At 40.8% G+C, this 21,457-nt stretch overlaps 2 protein-coding genes across 2 annotated transcripts in view; both read left to right on the forward strand.

The window, feature by feature from the left end:
- The first annotated feature begins 3,194 nt into the window (after positions 1-3,194).
- On the forward strand, positions 3,195-17,902 carry TMEM237 (transmembrane protein 237). The gene is given in 13 exon segments (XM_087819979.1): positions 3,195-3,199; positions 3,250-3,281; positions 5,078-5,134; positions 7,294-7,431; positions 8,560-8,677; positions 9,441-9,598; positions 11,594-11,717; positions 11,952-12,143; positions 12,957-13,030; positions 13,682-13,775; positions 14,599-14,720; positions 17,293-17,329; positions 17,331-17,902. Coding segments are annotated over 13 exon segments (1,179 nt in total). The 3' UTR covers positions 17,359-17,902.
- A 1,718-nt stretch (positions 17,903-19,620) lies between these two features.
- CATSPERT (catsper channel auxiliary subunit tau) overlaps positions 19,621-21,457 on the forward strand; it is a 61,228-nt gene continuing 59,391 nt past the window's right edge. Inside the window, exon 1 of the mRNA XM_016208845.2 lies at positions 19,621-19,754. The gene's annotated coding sequence lies outside the window, so the exon portion shown is untranslated. The remainder of the gene's footprint in view (positions 19,755-21,457) is intronic.

The following is a 21,457-nucleotide window of genomic DNA, read 5'->3' on the forward strand; positions in this document are numbered from 1 at the left end:
CTGGCTCAGAGTTCTGGAGTAACAGCTGCCATCTAAAACAGCAGTATTTGCTCTATTATAATGTGTGCGACTTTGAAAGTCCTGCACATTATTAATTAATCTTAGTTGGAAAAAAACGTTTGCATTGTATGGTTATGTAGTTACCTGTTTGGCCTTTAGAAAAAATTGTTATGCAGCAGGTGATACGAATATGAACAAAAGTCAAGTCACTGAGTCTGAGAACCTTTCATAGATTTCGTATGGTCTTGGTACAAATCAGATAAAAAGGCCTTTCTTAAATAAATTTAGTATTTAATTTCAGAAACTGCAGTTTTCCTTATGAAATGAAAACGATTCTTATGGATTTTACAAAAGTGCCTACTTGACTAATTTCAGCAAGAAAGATGGGTTAAATACACATTTCACGTCTAACATCGAAACCTACCGAAACCGCACCGCCCTCATCATTTTACACATCAGACCACAAGGAAAAACTGTTCTGATCAGAGCGCTAACACAATCATTAAATCTCCTAAAAGCCAATATCTACATTTATGCCTCAATTAGGACAGGGCAACGAATTTCAGGCCTGGAGAGCACTACCTGAGCAAACGGCAGGAGGAGGAAGCATCCAGGAGGTCTTGCTCTGCCCGCTTCCCTGGGCCCGAGGCTGCCCGAGGTCCTGCCCTGCGCCTGCCCAACCTTCCTTCTCCGGGTCCAGACCCCCACCCCCCCTACCCCCCATCCCCCCCACTCCCCCCCCCACTCCCCCCCCCCCGCCCATTCTTCACTATAAAACTGAGCGCGTGCTTCCAAATCCAGGGCCTCCCCAAAACGTGTCCACACACTTTAAATCATTACTAATTCCAATGTTTCTTTCTTTACAGTTTTAACCCATGTAACATTTTATGGGGATACCTCGCATTTGTAGTTTTTTAATTTAAAGTGAATTCTAGAAATCCCAACCAAACAACCCGAAAATTAAGTCATTTTTAATGATACTGATTTGAGCCCGGATTTGATTCTAGGTTGTGCTTCTTTGAGAAAAGGGTTCCCCCAGCTTGATTTACACAGTTGCGGGATGGAGGGAATGTGGCGGTTGCCGGTGTCAACGCGCCCGCGCGCACCCGCGGGAGACGGTCTGGCATTGCCGGCCCCCCCCCCCCGTCGGAACAGAAGCACCGCCCCACTCCCGAGCCCGGGAACTCCAGTGGCGCGGAGGCGGCCGAGACCCGGCCCGGGGGCGGCGGCCTAGTCAGGAGCCGCGAAGCTCCCGCCTCCCGCGGGGCCGGAGGCCGCGGCGTCGGGGGAACCGGGCTCGGGCCCGCGGCGGTTGAGCCAAGGGAGCCCCGCAGGGAGGGCGCCATGAGGGCCGACTCGGGGCTCGGGCTGGAGGACCACCCGGTGAGCGGGGGGCTGGGAGGAGGCTGCCCCAGCGCCGCAGCTCCCCCTGGGCGGGCCGCCGCCAGCGCTCTGGGGCCGGAGGGGAGAGCCCGGGGGCGGGGGGCGCTGCAACCCCCTCGGCGCCCACGGGGTTGGACCGGGGCGGGGGCTGGAAGTTTTCCCAACGCCGGACCCGAACCCGTGAAGTTCCCCGGCCCGAGGGGGCGTGTTGCCGTGACGACGCCTCAGGCGCCGCCGCGGGCCGCGGGGTTTGGGGCGGCCTGCGAGGCCCGCCTGCTGACTCCCGCCGAGGGCGTGAAGCCGCGGGGAAGGGGGGCGCGCTTTGCCAGTGGGCACGTTGAATCACCGCCTTCTCTCCTGTTTCTCGAGTAGATCGCTTGGGAAACCGTGGGGAGAACCGTGATTGCCGCCCCACCCCGCCGGAGTCTCTCTTCGGACTCGTCGGCCCCGACTCGCCGCCCCGTTTCCGGCATCGATAGGCCGGAAAGGCCCGGCCTGGCCCCGGGGTCCCCCACTCGCGCCCCCCGCGCGGCCGGGGCTGCGGGCCCGAGCGCCCGAGGCGACCCCGCCAGGGCGCAGTGCGCCTGCGCGCGCGGTGCCGGGCTGGGGGAGGGGCTGCGGGCGGGCGGCCGCCCGCGACCGTGGGAGGAATGGGACGCACGCAGGCGGTGAGCCACCCTGAGATGCTTTTCATTTGCTTGGCTTCTGAATCCTGCTGACCCGCCCTGCTTTAGAGGCGGAAAGGTTGGGTTTGTGCGTGGGTGGCACGTCATTTTTGCGGGACTTTTGAAATGCGGAGCTGTGCGCACTGAGCCGTGGCTGGAACGCCGCTCCTGGCGTCTTTAGAACAAAAGCGCCTTCGTGCGACCGTGGTCATTCCGGTTGTAATTCCGGGCCCTGGATAGTGTGGACGCGGCCGCCTTGCCTTGGTCGCGTGCCGCTTGCATTAATACGCCGGTCAGCTGAGCGGGTGGAGGTGGGCCCGCTGCCGCGCCAGCTGCAGGAGCCTGCGCGGTCACCCGTGAGTCGGTTCTCTGCCAGCAGCGTGAGGGACTCGGACCGGTGACCTGACTTGTAGGCATTCCTGTTAGCATTTTACGTGGAAAGATTCCAGGGTGCTTCTTAAGGATAATCACTCTGAACTACAGATACAGCTCTTCTCATTCATGTAAAGCAGCATTTATAAGGGTTTCCCCCTCCCCTATTCTTTCTGTCCTAAAATGCATTGTTCATCCTGTATTTAGAGGGATCTTTTCAAAAAGCATGTGACTGTGTGGCTTAAAACCTCCAGTGGCTTCCTACTGAGTTAAAACAAAATCTAGGTTCCTCCCCTCCACCTTCAGGAGCCCGGTTAACCGGCGCCTGCCCGCCTCTCCTCGGTGCGGCTGCAGCCCTGCTGGCCTTGTACCGGGACCGCTCCACGCCCGGGCTTCCCCAGAGGCTTTTGTATCTGCTTCCCTTGGTCAAAAACGTAGGCTCCTTGCTCACTCAGGTCTCAGCTCAGGTGTCAGAGAGACTTTCCCTGGCTAAACTAGCAGCCCCCATCCCACCTCATTTACTACTGTATATATGTCAACGTTATCTGCTAACACTTAACCGCTAGAGTGTAAAGTTCCATGAAAGCAGGATCTGTCTGTTTTGTTCATTAATGTATTCCTAGTGCTTAGAACAGGGCCTTGCTTGTAGATAAAAAGGAAGGGGTCTTATGTGAAATTTAGAGTAGGTAGACAGAATTTAAATACTGCCCGTTTGGTTCTCGTCAGTACCTCCTGGCTTTCACTGATGAACAGCAATCAAACCGTTTGAAATATATGAAGTAAGGATGCTGCAGGATTTTACTTACAAGTAACTTTCTTTTTCCCATAGCGCCCTCCACGAGCCCTTCCACCTGTGCCAAGGTAAAAGTAGTTTACAGTAATTTTATTGAGTTTTAAAAATGCAAAATGAGTAAAGTGAAAAATTGACTACCATTGCAAAAACTATACAGTAATTCAAAAGATTTCTTGAAGTTTTTAGGAAAACGCTTCTTAACGGTTTAAAGGTGAAAAATCCCTGAATCGTTAGGGTAACAGTTATAATTAAATGTTATGTTTCAAAGCCTGAATGTCAACGTGGTAGGATAATGGATCCATTCTGAAATTTTCAGTGTCTTGTTTATCAGAATTCTGACCTCCTTTTGTTTCCTAGAATAGTTTCCTCAGAGTTTAAGCTTATTATAATCAGTGACAAAATAAGAGTTCTTAATCTGTTTAATCCACTTTATTAATAGATAGTAAGGAATATGTATATGTAGATTCAGAAAATATTGTGGTTATTTTATTAGCAGTTTTATTAAATAGCTTATTATTTGTAAATAAGCTAGTTTGTAAACTAGCAGACTTTATGTGAAAGCTAATTTTATTTTAAAGCTGTAATGATTTAAGTCATTTTTCAGTCTGACAATATAATAGATTTCTAATTAATAGAGTTTCTTTTTTTGTCTTTGTCCTGATTAAATTTGGTCGGTGTCATGTAAAGTGTTATTCAAGGTGAGTTAGTTCACTGTTAATGTAAAACTTTCTGAATATTATTGGATGTTCAAAAGTTTAATTTGTTATTGTTTCTCTTAAAATTGAATCTGAATGGTATAATTTATAATACTACAATATCTACAATACTACAATATCTATAATACTACAATATAATTTATAATACTACAATATCTCTTTATCGTAATAATCTATGGCTGCCGTTTTTAAATGATGGTTGATAAATAACACTAGTTATATGGTTGATGTTTGACCTTGCAAATATAAAAGCACTCATTCCTGAATGGAGTCACCCAGATCATAACTCCGGCTAGTTTATAGCTCTGTATTAGGGACTGTATCTTCCTTTGTCTCAATTAGTCAGGATAGACGGGGTCATGCTACACTAACCCCCAAATCTCAGTGACTTAATATCATGTAGGGTTATTTCTGGTTAACGCAAAGTCCACTGTGGCAATAAATCAGGACATTTGCCTTTCACTACCTGTTCACTAATAATGTAGTGATAAGTCTACTTCCATCCTGTGGTTTTGCCATTTTTTTAAAAAAATATGTTTTTATTGATTTCAGAGAGAGGAAAGGAGAGGGAGAGAGAGAGAAAGAAACATCAATGACACAGTCATTGATCGGCTGCCTCCTGCACACCCCCTGCTGGGGATCAGGCTGACAACCCGGGCACGTGCCCTGACCGGGAATTGAACCACGATCTCCTAGTTCACTGGTTGACGCTCAGCCTCTGAGCCACACCAGCCGGGCTGGTTTTTCCATCTTAATACGAGGTTTCCTCAGTTGCCACAGCAAGGGAAGAGAAAGCTAGAGGGTTTCTCACTGGCTCTGTGAGAGAGATACTTCTCTCAGAGCCTGTTGGTCAGAACCAATCATAGGCCACACCTAAGTGCTAGGGGCTGGAAAATGTTGGGGATCAGATGAATATTTGGTGAGCGCACTTTCTGTGTCAGTTTCTAACATTACTGACCAGCAGTGAGCCCTTGGTACCGCACTATGGGCTCTCTTTGACTTTGTCAATTTCTTAGCTTCTTCCCCTAATGTGTAGATGTTGGCTGGCCACAGAGAAGAGAGGGAGAGGTCTTCCCTATTAAAAGTCCCCTTTGACTATTCCCTGCATAGAATTTTAGGCAGCCTTTTCTGTTCTTTTTGTTTTATAGATGATATTCCACTTAGTCGTCCTAAGAAAAAGAAGCCGAGAACAAAAGCCATGCTAGGTGAGAAGTTGTTCTTTGTTGTGTGGAACCATAAGTTTTTCCAGGACCTCAGGCATGATAAACATCACAGATCAAGGAGAGACAAGGCCCCTGCCGAGCCAAGTCACTGTTGTACTGAGGGTAGAATCGAGGTCACTGGAGCAGTGGGATTCCTGGTGGCAGTGAGGGACGCGGCAGTGGGCAATCTGAGGGGTCTCCAGAAGGATTCATGAAATAAAAGGTTGTGCCGCCAGTACTCTTACTTCCGCTGCATTCTTGGACTCTTAGGGTTCTTTTATCCCTAGACACTGTAGCTGTCTTAAGCTATGATTGATTCCAGACCCTTGAACAGGATACCGGATAATAGAGACACAAGGTTCTTGGATCTCTCATTTCAGTTCGAGAATCTCTATATCAGAGCACAAGTCTGAAGGCAGGGCCGTGCCATCCAGGTATTAAAGCTCCAATAATGAGCAAGTTCTATGAGCTCCTTTTTGTTTTAGTTATCCAGTAATAATCCTGGGCGTTCGGTGAGTAACTCAGACTCCCACATCCGGAATTTTTCACCTTCAGAAATAAATCCATTTTTATTTCTCACAAATTTCTGTTAATGGAACCCACCACTCTCCCAGTCACTCAGGCTGGAAACCTCAGTGTCCACTCTAACTGGTCCCATTGCTTGCTTTTTCTATGGCATCTTTTATGTCTCTTTTCCCTTTCATTTCCGCTGTCATAACTGTAGGTAGTTTAGCTCCTCTCCACTTCTCACCTGAGCTATTGGATTAGCCTCCAACATTGTGCTTCTAGCTTTCCTTCGCTCTAGTCCTGTCTACCACTGCTGGATGAGCTTCTTAAAGCCCATAGCTGATCGTACCTTACACCTGGTCAGAAACTTACTTTGGCTTATCATTGATTCCCTAGCAAATGGAGGACTGGTTAGAGAGAAAGGAAGAAATGGAGATGGATGCATACATAGAAAGAGACAAGTAGAGACGAAACAAAGAGAAAAGAGATGCAAAGAGACTTGGATTCATAAAGACACTGAAGGCTCTAGAAATACACTCAGAGTTGAATATAGACGTACATCTGGACTTAGGAAGGCCACGGGTGGAGAATACAGTAAGGACAGTTTAGAGCAGAGGAACGTTTCTGTCCCAGCTCTCAGCGCTTCTTTCTTGTAAAACAGAGAAGACAAAAATGCAGTGCTCTAGACAGAAAGGGGGACATGTTGCTAGGCTTTTATTAAAACTCATTTAGGTTATTTCAGATTTTTCACTTCTGCAGTTTTGCAGTTCTGAAATAGTGGGTGGCAGGGAAGGAGAGCTGTTTCCAGACGATGGATTGCTAGCAGTGAAATTGCTACGCAGAGGACCTGTGCATTAGTAATATGATACGATTCTGCTAAATTGCCTTCAAGGAAGATTTAGTTATTTTATCGCCACCAACAGAGTTTGAGTGTCACATTCACTAAGTCCCTGACCACATTGGATAATATCAGTCTTTTAATTTCTTGGTTTTTTTTTGTCAATCTAGTGGGCAGAAAGTGCTTATTTTAGTTTTCATTTTTCTGAATACTAATGAGGTTAAGCATATTTTTATTTGTTTATTAAAATATTTATATTCCTTCTTTTGTGAAGAAGATGGGCAAGGGAATCTACATTCAAGTAAAATTCAAATATGCAGAAATGTGTCAAAATCTGTTCAAAGACTTGATGAGGGGAAAAATTAAAATGAATGACCAAATGAAAAGATTTATAAATTATCTGTTAACTCCAATTATCCATGATGACGTTATCATGTGTTAATTTCCTAGAGAAGGTACTAAACTATACAGAAGCTAATAATTCTTAAGGCATAAGACAAATAAGAGAGTTCTCTGTGGCAACAGTTTCCATTATGTTTTTACCTCGTTGAAAATTCTGAAGCAAATTCTCCTCTCCTTCTTTTGTTCTTTTTCCTGACCTCCCTTTTTTCTTTTTCATTCTTCCTGTTCCCTTATTTATTTCTTTTCTCAATTTAAAATCCAAAGTTATAGGTGAGGAGGAAGAAAACGAAGATTGGTTCTGTAGTAGAAGGAGTGGTTATATAGGAAAAATTCCAGTTCCCTCTTTTCTCATCTTTTTAAGACTCAGTGGTCTCTGCTCAAGTCATCCTATTTTTTTCACTCTGTATTTCTGTAGCAGGTGCTTCTTTGGAAGGTCTTGTTCAGACTGCTATTCATAAGCCATCTGAGAGCAGCGAGCCACCAACCAACGAACCCATAGAGCATCCACAAGCTCCTGTTCAAAGAAGACAGAAGAAGACAAGGGTACCTCTTGGTGTGTAAAAACAGCCAAGGTCACGTTGTGATAGCAGTTGTGATTTTGGGTGTATGAATAAAAACCTGTCTGTTCCCATTTTTTCCCCACCCATATCACTTTTTTTTTTTTCTTAAAATTTTTATCACTGTGATAATTCTAGTGGGTTAAGTCAAGAACACTTTAGAGGGTCTCTTTTGATCATGTGTGTGTAGATTTTGAGGGAAGTGGTACAAATTCAGGACTAAAATAGAAAGTTTAGATTTTGACGTGTATAAGAATTTAGTATATGATAAAATGGACATTTGAGATTAGTGGGGAAAGGATAGGTTCTCTGTTAACAATAATATAATAAGGCCTGTTCAAACTTATAGGAGTAGAAGTAACAACAGCTACAGCTACAGTAATTAAAGGATGTTAATGGCAATATTATTTAGAAGAGTAGAAACTGGTAATACCAAACATTTAACAATGTGATATTGGCTAAATAAAACATTTTATCCATTTAATAGAAACCAAGTGCTCATTAACTGAATTGTTAAATATCACAATGACAGTTGTGATATTGTGACATGGAAAACCATCAGTAATATATTGTTGAGTCAAAACCAAAGGTTATAAAATAGTATGTATCAGAGGATCCCATTTTGTAAACTATGTTATATTAATTTTTAGGGCTGCCTTAACAGATTGCCACAAACTGATTGACTTGTAACAATAGAAATTTAGTCTCTGACAGTTCTGGAGGATAGAAGTTCAAAAGCAGGGTGTGCACAGGGCCATGCTCCCTCTGAAGGCTCTAGGCAAGAATCCATCTTTGCCTCTTCTAGCTCCTGGTAGTTCTTAGCAGTCCTTGGCTTATGACAGCATAACGTCATTATGTGCCTATCTTCACATTTTCCTGTGTGTGTCTCTGTTGATTTACATAATTTTTCCCCCATATTTTTGGCATTGCAATTTCAAATATTTCATTACATGTTTAGAGTGTAAAATTTTTAAAATTAAATGCTAAAAAAAGTTTGCCCAATTAAAAATTTTAAGGTTCTCTTATATTACAAAAGTCCTGTACCTTACTTTTCTTTTTACATTATAATAATTCGAAAATTTAATCTATATATATATATATATATATATTTTTTTTTTTTTCAGAATTGGAGACTGCCTTCACCCAGAAGACACCTAGTCCATCTTTATTTCGAAATGAAAATGGTATCAATGTGGAGCCAGCTGAGGAGCCTGTTATTCAAAAACCTCGAAGGAAGACAAAGTAAGAATTTATTTGTTCTTCTAAATATCCTTCAGGAATACTCTGATGCTTAATTCAGAGCTTCTGATTAAATCTTATAAGTACTTGTAGTTGTATATTTCTGGGATAAGTAGTATTACAAAAATATCAGTTAAACCAACCTAGTGATAAATTTGAAAAGTGTAGATGACTGCGAAAAGTAAAATATAGTACTTGAATAAAAATTTTTAGGAGCTGTCTCTAAAAAAGAGACACACAAATAGAAGATTTTATATAAGTAGCAAAAAACTACATATTCAAGATATTAAAAATTAAAGGTAATATTAATAAAATAGGCTATTATTGTCTCATGTTAACAGAATTCAAATTATGATTATTTCAGCGATAATTAAGAATGATGTGTATTTTGGCATAGGAAATTGTCAGATAAAATAGAATGGCATACTTTAAAGTAATACACTGGAAGTTATATAACACTATTATTTGTATTTAGACGTGACCCTATAAATGGTAATCAGTGTCTGTATAAAATGATGAAATTTTAAGTCTGGAAAGAACCTTAAAAATCTAGTTTAGTCACTACATTGTCCAGAGGAGAAAACTGAGGCCCACAGAAATATAGGCGACTTCTGCACCTAACAGTTAATAACTGATCTATTTGAGTAAAATCCAAATTTCTCCACTCAAAGTCCAGGGCTCTTTTCATTCTACTCACAGGCACCTCCTTGTGTGGGTCTGTAAAAATTTACTAATCATCCATTTTTCTTACATTCTCCGATTATAGGAAAGCCCGGCCAGCAGAATTGCAGTATGCCAATGAGCTAGGAGTAGAAGATGAAGACATAATTACTGATGAGCAAAGGAGTCCAGAACAACAGTCTGTGTTCACTGCACCCACTGGCGTTAGCCAGCCTGTAGGCAAAGTGTTTGTGGAAAAAAGCCGTAAGTAGTTCCTTGTTATGGAACATGAGATCTTTAAGAAGTTCATAAGGATATCCTTTGATCTAGGAACTATACTTCTGTAAATCTAAAGTAAGGAAATAAGCAAAAACATGGACAAAAATTTATACACAAAGCTAATCATCACACTGTTTCATGAGAACAAAAAACTGGAAATAACCTAAATATAAAAGAGCAGGGGAATGATTTCTGTAAGGCATGCTTTATCTATACAATAAAATCTGCATCATTAAAAATAATGTTTAGGAAGAGTTTTATATTTCTTGGAAAGATTCTAATGAAAAATAAACATACACACACATATAGTTTGATCTCAATGACAGAATACACAGTACAAAAGACTAGAAGTTAATACACCAAAATATTAATGCTGATTGTTTCTGGGTAATGGGATTTGGGGTAATTTTTAAAATCTCCCCTTACCCTTCACCCATTTCTTTATTCTTTGTTGTATTTTACCAGTTTTCTGCAATTGGTGGTGGTGCTGGTGGTGGGGCAGGTAATGATATAAATTCTATAATTAAAAATAAATGAAGAACATACATGATGGTATTACCATATTAAATAAGAAACACAACATTGTAACTGTATGTTCTTTGGGAAAACAGTTCTGATGTTGTGTAGTGTCCACTGGTTGGTTATAAGACTGCATTTGCAGTGTTTTAAGAAAAACTTACCAAAAGCATGATCATAACCATATGTTCCTCCCATGGATATGCTGTGAATATGCTACCTAAAGAACTCATTTGAAGCATAAAGATTAGCTTTTAAAATTTACAATTTAGATTTTACAGAAGTTGTTTTAAAACGTGGTTCTGTAATATCCCATCTAAGGGACCTTCACCAGTGAGAAACCTGTGATCTAGAGAGGCTGACCTATCCAGGGTCTCATAGCTGGTTAGTGCAGAACTTGGACTCAGTTTCATGACTGCTAGTCAACTGCTTTAATGGGTATACCTGCGGCAATTTAATTTACTTCAAGCTATTTTCAAGCAGTATCACTCAATCATTTTTATTCTGGCTTCCCTTAGCACAGAGACTTCCCTAATAGAGTAACTGACCTTAAAAAATGCTAGTTGTCTTTCCAAAAGTTGTCTTTTTTGGGGAAATATTAGGTGATGCACCTCTGTCTTTTGTTCTCCAAAGTACCTGGCAGCCAGGTTTGGAAGCAAGATTGAAATGGAACTTTTCTGCTTGGCCAGGCGTGGCTCAGCAGTTGAACATCGACCTGGGATCCAGGCGATCGCGATTCGATTGCCAGTCAGGGCACATGCTGCTCAGGTTGTGGGCTCGATCCCCTGTATGGTGCGTGCAGGAGGCAGCCAATCAATGACGACTCTCTCATCATTGATATTTCCCTTTCTCTCTCTCTCCCTCCCCCTTCCTCTCTCTGAAATCAATAAAAGATATACTAAAAAAGAAAGAAAGAAATGGAAACTTTCCTGCTGCCCGAGGTCTGTTTGTGGATTGGTAGACATGAGAAGGGGCCTCCTTGTCAACAGTAAGGGGATAAAACTCTGTTCACACAGTGTTGCAGTGCTGACACTTGAATTAAGACTTTCACAGGAGTCTTCTTAGAAGAAGTTTATGAAACGATCCATTTCTTTTTTGTCATCTAGAGCATGTCCCTTGCTACATACATTGGTATCTTTTCCTAAGAAATGTAAAGTGTTTTCAAATATTGACTTAACTTTATAGTGTTGACATTTAAACTTTAGTACTTCTAAAATCTCTAAATTAGACTATATTAGACTTTGTCATCTAAAAGGTCTTTAGACTTTTTTCTTAGTTGGAAATTCATTATTTCATTTCATTAAATATAATCAATTTCCATAACTTGCTTCAACATCTGTTTTGGTTTGAGAAGAAAGCACATGGACATACTCCTTCTAAGGGTTCCTAAGTATGGAATAATAAAATAAAAAAGACTGTCAGGGTTCTCTCTTATTAGTTAATAATTATGTGATATGTTCTTAGGGCGATTCCAGGCCACTGATCGTTCAGAGTTGATAAAGACCACAGAGAATATAGACATGTCAATGGACATGAAGCCTTCCTGGACGACCAGAGATGTTGCACTTTCAGTGCACCGGGCTTTCAGGTGACTGCTTTTGTTGGACTTTTCTGGAAGCAGATATTTTAAAAAAAAAGTGTTGATTGTTCAACACTTAAATAATCTGCCTTGCATGTAGTTAAAAAAAAAAAAGGAAAAGCTTGCTTTTATTTTTTATGAAATGTTGAATTTTATTCTTATATGTGGATAGATTTTTAAAATATTTTAGCTTTTTACTTTTTTAGTAATTCATGTATAATAATTAAACCCTTTTCCATTCAGGATGGTTGGTCTCTTTTCTAATGGCTTCTTGGCTGGCTGTGCTGTGTGGAATATTATTGTGATATATGTTCTAGCAGGAGATCAACTTTCTAACCTCTCAAACCTTCTGCAACAATACAAGACATTAGCATATCCATTCCAGAGTCTTCTCTACTTGCTTTTGACTCTAAGTACAGTTTCAACTTTTGACAGGTAAGACTGTTATGACTATACATCCTTCTAACTTTCCTTTTGGGGGGAAATGTTGAGCAAAATGTGTCACTGACTATGACAGTTTTCAAAATAGAATTATTTTCATTTTTTTAGGCCAGTGTGGTGGTGTTTTTTTAAGGTGGAGGAGAGTGGGAAGTGAGCATACTGTGGAAAAAACACACACCCAAAAGTCTTAACTCATTTCAGCATCAACTCTAAGTCTAAAATTTCTTCCAAATATAATCAATTCAAAAAGTTCCAAATATAACCTTCCAAATAATTTGATTCAGGTATAGAAGAGAGTCTGGATATTTTATCACTTTCCTAGGGCTGCTGTAACAAAGTACAACAAACTGTGTGGGTTAAAACAATAGGAATTTATTCTCTCACAGTCCTGGAGGCTATAAGTCTGAAATCAAGGTATCAGCAAGGTTGGTTCCATTTTGGAGGGCTCTATTCCATGCCTTTCTCCTAGCTTCCAGTGGTTGCTGGCAATCCTTGGCATTCCTTGGCTTGTAGAATCATCACTCCAGTGTCTGCCTCCTGTTGTCACATGGCAGTCTTTCTGTGTGTCTCTATGTCTCTGTCTCTTCTCTTATAAGGACATTGGTCATATTGGATTTTGGTCCATTCTAATGGCCTTATCTTAACTTAATCACATCTGCAGAGACCCTACTGTAGCTACTTAAGGCTTAGTAAGAGACAATAAATGGGGTAGCATTAGAATAGAGAAGGAAAAACTATAGTCAAGAGAATACAGTTTTGTAAGAAGTTTACAGTGGCATTCTGACAAGAGACTTTTGTATTTTTTAGGATTGACTTTGCCAAAACATCAGTAGCAATCCGAAATTTTCTTGCCCTGGATCCAACAGCTTTCGCATCTTTCTGTGAGTAAATAGTTTAATTTGATAACGGTGCTATACTTGAATTACATTGTAATTTTGAATGAGGAAAAGTTTAATTTTATTTTTAAAATGATTTTATATTACTGCTGCCTGTAAACGTTATTACAGATGTTCAGTAGAATTTGTAATTTAAAAAACATGGTTGGCATAATTTTGATAAAATTATTTTTCAATAGAGGTTGATCTTAGTAACTTTTAGAAGTTTAATTTGTTCTATATTAAGTAATATTTAGCTTTTGTATTTTCTACCTGCCAGTAAACAGACTGAGCTGGCATGGCATTTCAGTAACAAATAATATTTTTTTATCTTTTGGATAATTTGGAATACATTTTCTAAGTTATGAAAATATTAGCAAAACTAGCTTTAGGACCTATAGTCAGTTATTTAATTTCTTAAAACGTCTACTAGGTTCTAGTCAGTTCTAATGATGAAATAGTGAGCATCTCAAAAGACCTTTCTGTACGTGTGTTCTTGAAAAATAATCCAGCCTATTGATTAACCAAATGAATTTCTTTTATATTATCATTCCCTAAAGTACAGATGATTTTTTACCTTAAAGTAATCTATAAATTCAAAATAAATATGACTGTTAAAAATACACTATTAGTAATTTCATTTTATCTTTTTCTCAGTGTACTTTACTGCTCTTATACTATCTCTGAGTCAGCAAATGACAAGTGACAGAATCCACCTTTACACACCTTCTTCTGTTAATGGTAGCCTCTGGTAAGATTCACAATGGCATTTGCAGTTGTTAATGGTAATAACAGTAGCAATGGGAGTAATGGTACCATTCTAATTCTTCCATTTTTTACATGTTTTTATCTATAAATAATAAAGGCCTTGTTTTTGTCTACAAAATTGTGGCAAGAAAATACCTACTCCATTTGTTAATGGATAACTGTTATTATAAACACCTGCATTTTTAATGAAATGTCTTTTTTTTTACAAATCTGTTTTAAATTTCTTAACTTACGGTTTTAAAATGTCATTGCATGATGAACTGAAAGAGCTCAGCATCCTCACCCCCAATCCGGAGCCCAATACCCCAGAACAGTGATGGAATTGAGTGGCTGGGATAGAGTCAGACAACCAAGCAATATTAGAGAGAGGGCAGACTAGGGAGCGTCACCCTCCTCAGATCAGCCGCCAGCCATCAGGCTAACAGGACGGCTGAGATCTAGATCACAACACTCAGAGCGGCAGAGAGAGTGGCTAAGAGGCATGAGGTAAAGAGAGAAAGGAAAGATACTTCATGAAGAGTAAGTGGCATCATAGTAGTCGGAAGGGAAACTTAGACAAATTTGTTGACAACACAGAATTTCCATTTATATCAGTGTACAAAGCAGATCTCGTCAGAATTCAATATCCTTTGACCCTTTGTTCTCATGATATATATTTATGATATGTGTATGGTTTTATCTTATAGGGTATGATATTTTATTTCATTATTTGTTATTCCTATAGACGAGGACTGCTATTTTATAGACATAATTAGATATATGAACAAAAATGAAGACATTACTAATGAGTATTTCTGTATCTTTAGGGCAGCAGGAATTGAGGAACAGGTTCTCCAGCCGTGGATCATGGTGAATCTGGTGGTGGCCATTCTGGTTGGATTGTCTTGGCTCTTTTTGTCTTATAGGCCAAGCATGGATCTTAGTGAAGGTATTAAAGAACAAATAGTATAAGCATACCATGTAATCTTCTATAATGATTTCAGAAACCTTTTAATGGCTATAGCTTATAAAATTGTGCTAACAAAGACATATTTATAATAAAGTAACACAAGAAGAGTGACACTAAAGTGGTGAAACAATACCAAGAGAAGCAGGGAAGAGCATCTAGGAGAGCTGAAATCTCGGAGTACTAAATGAGGGCCCTCTGTGGCCCTGGTGCATATGTAGGAGGTGGGTTTTTTTTTTTAACCCTTCAAGTATTTTATAGAAAGTCTTTGCTCTTCATTTCTCCTGTTCTCCTTCCAATCAAAGTATCTCTTTATTGTTTTATTTTTATTTTTTTATTATTTTTAATATTGTGTTAACTACAAATTGCCACCAGATGTTCTGTTTTTGTTTTTTGTTTTTTTTAAATATATCTTTATTGATTTCAGAGAGGGGAGAGAGAGAGACAGAAACATCAATGATGAGAGAGTCATTGATTGGCTGCAGCCCGCAACCCGGGCATGTGCCCTGACCGGGAATCGTACCCTGATGGTCTGGATCCTAGGTCAGTGCTCAGCCACTGAGCCACGCCTGGCTGGGCATTGTTTTATTTTTATTACAGTTTACTTTCAGAATTATTTTGTATTAGTTGCAGGTATACAGCACAGTGGTCAATCATATACCTCACAAGATAAAAATATCACTTAGTTTGAAATAACATGCTTCATCTATGTAGCCTCTGTCAGATGCATATTAAAGTGAATTATTCTTACCTCTTCTTCTGCATGGAATAAATTCTTAACCTTTTTTGTCTAATAAATGTTTTGTAATCTTACCTATAGTGTGACCAGTGTGAAGTAAGATTTACAGTCTCTAGTTCTCAGACTCCTGTTGGAACCCCTGAAGGAGAGGAGTCGTATCAGCAAGCTGCTGGTCCTTCAGCACTGCTTTAGGAACTGCGTGGTGTTTGTAGTGCAGGTTGTATTTCATTGGCAGATGTTCCACAATTTCACCCTTGAATCTCCGTGATACTTTCTGGATGTTGATTATTATTATGCTCTTGATTGTTGAACCTCCTGAGCACTTAACTACAATTTGATCAACTAATTACAAACTGTCTCAGAAATCTTAGAATTGAGAACCTTCCCAACATTTCTGTTTGTAAAAACCAAGACAAAAAATGTAATCTTGTGATTTTTATTTATGAATGTACCTTTTTGTAGTGTCATTCTTATGTGGCTTTACTAAATATCCTGTTGTTTTATTTCTTTCAATATATGTAAAGTATTTAAAAAATTTTTTCAAAGGGTTTATATATTTTGCTATTTTCTTTCACTCAATATAGTTTTAATCATTCAGGTCAATAGATGAGTGGATAAAATAGCTGTGGTACATTTACACAGTGGAATGCTACTTGGCCATAAAAAGGAAGACAGTTTTACACTTTGAGACAGCATGAATGAACCTGGAGAACATTATGCTAAGTGAAATAAGCCAGTCAGAGGAAGACAAGTACCGTATGATTTCACTCATATGTGGAATTAAATGAACAAACTGAACTAACAAGCAAAATAGATACAGATTCATAGATAGAGGGCAGGCTGATGGCTCTGGTGGGGGGGTGGGGGCAGTGGAGGGATTGAGCAAAAAAGAAAAAAATAAGAGAACTTGTCGACACAGACAACAGTGTGGTGATTGCGGGGTGGGGGAGAGGGGTAGGTGGAATCCGGTATAGTGGGGATAAATGATGATGGGGGGAAAAACCCACCAGAATTTTAAATAGATGTTATAATTTAAGTAAAGTAATTTAAAAAAAGATTTTTTTAAATCTACTACTTACATTAGAAGACTTTATTAGACTCTTAAGGTTTTCTTTTTTAAATATTTCTTGATATTTTAATAAATTATGTATATATGCTAATAGTTTAATGTAGAAATGTCAACTAGTAACTTTCTGTACTGAATTGGGATTGAAGCTACATCTAGCAAGCTTGTGCGGTATTCAGTCTAAATCACAAACTGCTTTAGTTACTAAATACAGAATCCTGTCTTTTAGGGCCATGTGAATTATATAACATCTTATTTGCATGTGGATAAAAAAAGTAAATATAAAGTGGGGATGATAATACTTCATTTACAGGGCTGTAATGGTGATTAAATGGGATAACACATTTAAGACAGATGTAAATCTGTCTCCTACATTTTAGGTTTTCATGATTTCTATAGAATTAGTCATTTCAGCTGTTTAATGATCCTGGATTTTCCAAGTGACTTAAATTTCCTGGTGAGAGTTGTTATCTCCATTATATATGTTTTAATTTTCAGGGGTTAACAATACATTTAAAACTTGAAAAAAAATTTTTTTTGAAACATTTTAAATGCAAAACTTGTACATTTGTCATTAACTCACCTTTTAAATCAGAGTTCACTATCAAGAATTCTTACTTGTACTTGAGGCCTTTCTGTTATTGTTTATTATGTCACTATTTTAAAGTTCTGTTTATAACTAAACTGAAAGACACTTGTTGAGGTCCTGGGAAACTATTTTGAGTATGATCTATTCATTTCTCTTCCAGAGTTGATGTTCTCCTCTGATGTGGAAGAATATCCGAATAGATAGAGGAATCAAAGCCTCTTCGTAATGCCAGCGCACCTTCAGAGGAATACTAACCCAGTATTTGGAATTCTTCCCATTCTTGTTTTAAAATGTATTTTTATAAGATATGTACAGGTGTATTTGGAATTGATTTTTTGATTATGTAAACTGAAAAAACTCAAGATTATGGAAAATGTTAAAATTGTATCTGCAGTTTATACCCAAACATTATCATCTTAATGACAAAGGAGATAATGAGCTAGAAACAAGTAGGTGAAAGTGTTTATTTCTTGTTCCTTCAAATTAGTTGCATTTATAATCATTATCTTAAAAAGCTCTAATACAGAAAAAACTGTACCTTTGGTTTTACAAAAGATATATCAGGTTTAAAAACAAATTTAGGGACTTAGGGAAGAAGGTGAAGAGGGCCTTCATGATTTATTTTTGATGTCTCCTTACCGAATTAATTGAAATATGATATTTGTCTTTTCTTGACTTAGTGGTTGTGTATCATGTAATAAGTATAATATAATGTAATTTAACTTGAAAGATGCTTTACTTCATGGCTAATAAAAAGAAAATGTATCTTTTTGATTGAAATGTTTCATAACCAAAATAGTTTACTTCTCTTTAGAACCTACATAAGTGGTTCCCATAACTGGTTGGTTGCACATCAGAATCATTTAGGGAGCTTTAAAAATCAGTGTAGCAGAAGAGAAGCTGAGTAGACCAAGAACTCAGGGAGATAAAGGAGAGGCCAGTGAGCTTGTGGAGCTAACACTTAGTTGACTTCTGCAGAACCCTTTCCTATGTCTCTGTTTTTGCATGACAAGAAATATGAGGATTCACTGTGCCTATTCTCAGGCTCTTTGTCAGAGAGATCTTTGGCTTTTGAAATCCCACTCTGAGGTGTCCTACACTGGAAAAGACCTCTTCAGAGCTGTATCCATCTCAACTGGTATGAAAACCTAGAGCTCAAGATAATAGCACTCTATGGGGAAAGGTTTCTTAAAGGCTCTGGAGCACATCAGTAAAACTATTGGGTCAGCCCTAATTAGCAAGTGACTGTTGTAGAATAGAAGAGGGTTGACAAATTGATAGAGATGGCAGGCTCCGAGAATAGGCATAAATTTGGTGCAAGCATGGTAGTAGGAGTAACTTGCTGTCTGTAAGGCTGGAGTTGCTGCAAAGGGAATTCCCCCTGCTGTCCCAGAGCTGTGAATCCACTGGCATCCTGCCAGTTCGTTTTCACTGTAACCAGTGATGGTCTGCATGCCGGCAGCAAGCTGGCAGTGCAGGGTTCATGGTCCGGTCCTCCCTGTCAGCAAACTTCAAGGAAGCCACCATGCTCATTAGAGCTGACACCACACCTGAAACAGTATCATCAAGGAGAAATATGAGAAAACCAATGTGGGGGATTGTGGTAGGCTGAATATTGTCTTCCAAAGCTGTCCATATACCAGTCCCTGGAACCTTACATGGCAAAAGGCATTTTGCAGATGTGATTAAGGTTGTGAACCTTGAAATACGGAGATTATCCTGTATTATCAGGGTAGGCCCAGTCATGGGTGTGTCAAGTGTCTTAAACTAGGTGCCATGAAGAGAAAGAGGGGGGTGCAAATACTTAGGGTTAGAATTCAAACATGTCTCTGAAGCCTTAAGTTTTTTGGATGTGACATTGCTGTGTTAAAATGAGTTTGGAACACACTAGAGGCCGGTGGGGGGGGGGGGGGGTAAGATGTGTATTAATGAGTTGTGTTACGAGTCTATGGGACACTTGAGTCAAGATGTTCAACTAGACTGTTGGAAATACAACAGTCTAGTTGAACAGTCTAGTCCGGCACTCGAGGAATAGATGACTGATCCTGTCGGTCCCCAGAAAGCACAGTGCGGGGAGGAGGGCGTGTGCCGGGCTAAGGGGCGGACCAGAAAATGAGCAGGTGCTCAGTAACCGCCGAGCGGCCTCGCTGTCCCGCACGGGCCGGCCTCCTGCCCGCGGAGCCTGGGCGGCCGGGCTCGCGCTCGGGCCGATCCTCCGGGCTCGCCAAGCTCGCACGCCCCGAAGCCGGCCCGCGCAGGAGCCGGCCCTAAATGGGGGGTCACGCAGTGTTCTACGCATGTGCCTGGGGGGTTGCCGGTGGGGGCGGTGAGAGGACTGCGCCTGCGCAACAGCAGGCGGCTGTTAGGCGCAGACCCGCCCTGCGGAGGGTGGGTGGATGGGGCTCCCCAGCCGGCGCCCAGGTTTCCAGCACAGCCGGCGACCACGGCGGGCGGGGCGGCCCCTGCTCACAGCCGGGCACCGCGGCGGAGCCCCAACTCCCGGGAAACCACGCGCATCGGAGGGTCGGAGTTTCCTGCAGACGGTAACTTCCAGGAGTGAGGCAAGACCACCGGTCTGCCCGAGGACGGGCCAAGGAGGGCACAGGGCACCGGCCTCTGAACGTGAGTGCCCCCCCCCCATGGAGCCTCCCCTGCCCGACCGCCAGAGGGCCGGGGCGGGACGACGGGCGGGACAAAGGGCTCCGTGCGCGCCCCGGCTGGAAGGCGGTCACACCTGGGGGCTTACTTGTGAGAGCTTGACAGTCACTTAACTTGTCAGGCCTCATTTTATTAGCTGTTAAATGAATACAGTAATTACTGTCTACTTATAGGGTTGTCTGAAGAGCCAGGGAGATATGCTAAAAGAGCTGAACAGTGCAAAGCACGGAGTAGAGTCAGTAAATGTTAGGGGCTGCCACCGGCATCGTTGGGATTTCATTTATGTGGTTCAAGGGCTAAACTCCAGGAACTTGTTACCCTTGTTTTCAATTCCTGAGGCTCTTTTCTTTTTTCAAATAAATGTCCTAATATCATTTATTTAATTTCTTAAATCTTTTCCCTAATGACTGGAGATGTCACCTTTATACTAAGTTACCATATGTATTTGGGTTTTTCCCCTGGACTTTCTATTCTACTCCACTGGTCTGTTTATCAGTTTTCATATATTATATCAATATAACAACATGTAATATAAACTGTGCCTTGCTTCTTTATGCTTTTACACTTATTCTGTGTAGGCTCCTCTCCCTCTATTTCTTCATGTTTTACTTTTTCAAACCCACCTGAAGCATTGTCACCTCCCTTCCTGACTCTCTCCCCACCCTCCTTATTTGCCCTGTGTTTCTGGGGTAGTTCATAGGCCTTCGGAATGGGGCTTGGTGCTGGAATCTTACCCCTCGCTCCTCTCTTGCTCCAGGGTTGTGACCATCAGTATTTGTGGAAAAGTGGGCAGACGGCCAGCAAGTATATGAAAAGATGCTCAGCTTTACTAGCTGTTAGGGAAATGCAAATCAAAACTGCAGTGAGCCCCAGCAGGGCGGCTCAGTGGTTGGAGTGTTGTTCCGCACACCAAAAGAGGTTGTGGGTTGATTCCCTGTCAGGGCACATACCTAGGTTGTGGGTTCGATCCCTGGTCGGGGCACATGCAGGAAGCTACTGACGGATGTTTCACTCTGACAGGATGTTTCCCTCTTTCTCTCTCTCTCTCTCTCAATCAATAAACATATCCTTATGTGAGGATTTAAAAAAACCCAAAAAACTACAGTGACATACCAGCTCACACCTGGTACGTCTTTTTATGTTTGCCAACTTTTTAAAATGCTTTGCCATGAAATTTTTTAAGGTCAGTTTTCATCTATTTGTAAAGCAAGCTAAATAGTCTACTATTGGGGCGATCCACCTAGCTAGCAAACACAGCACCCTGAAAGCATGAGGGCAGTCATATGAACCCCTCTGAGCATGGAACTCACACTTTCCTTCGGAATATTTGTATACTGCTTAGAGTCAGCTGTATATGCATACTTTCTTATTTGTTAAAGAAAATTGCTAAGTTCTAATATTTTCTCTTGCTACTCTAGGGGGTAATCCCTGGGCCTTGCTGTAAGTGTCCTTATTTCATGAGGACAGGAAACCACAGAGGGTGAGAAGAAGCTGCTGCTCTTAAGCTTGGGCAGGATAAAAGAGGGTTAAAACAATTCTTTTTTAGAGTTAATAATTCCATGTACCTGCACCTTTCACAGTGCATGGCAAAATCTGACCAAATAAGTTAACTCGTTTTTCCACGTGGAAGATCTGGGCCGGGCAAAGAGAAAGTAAAGACAAAATTC

Source organism: Miniopterus natalensis, chromosome 8 (genome assembly GCF_054644295.1).
Source record: "Miniopterus natalensis isolate mMinNat1 chromosome 8, mMinNat1.hap1, whole genome shotgun sequence".
In the NCBI taxonomy this organism is placed as follows: domain Eukaryota; kingdom Metazoa; phylum Chordata; class Mammalia; order Chiroptera; family Miniopteridae; genus Miniopterus; species Miniopterus natalensis.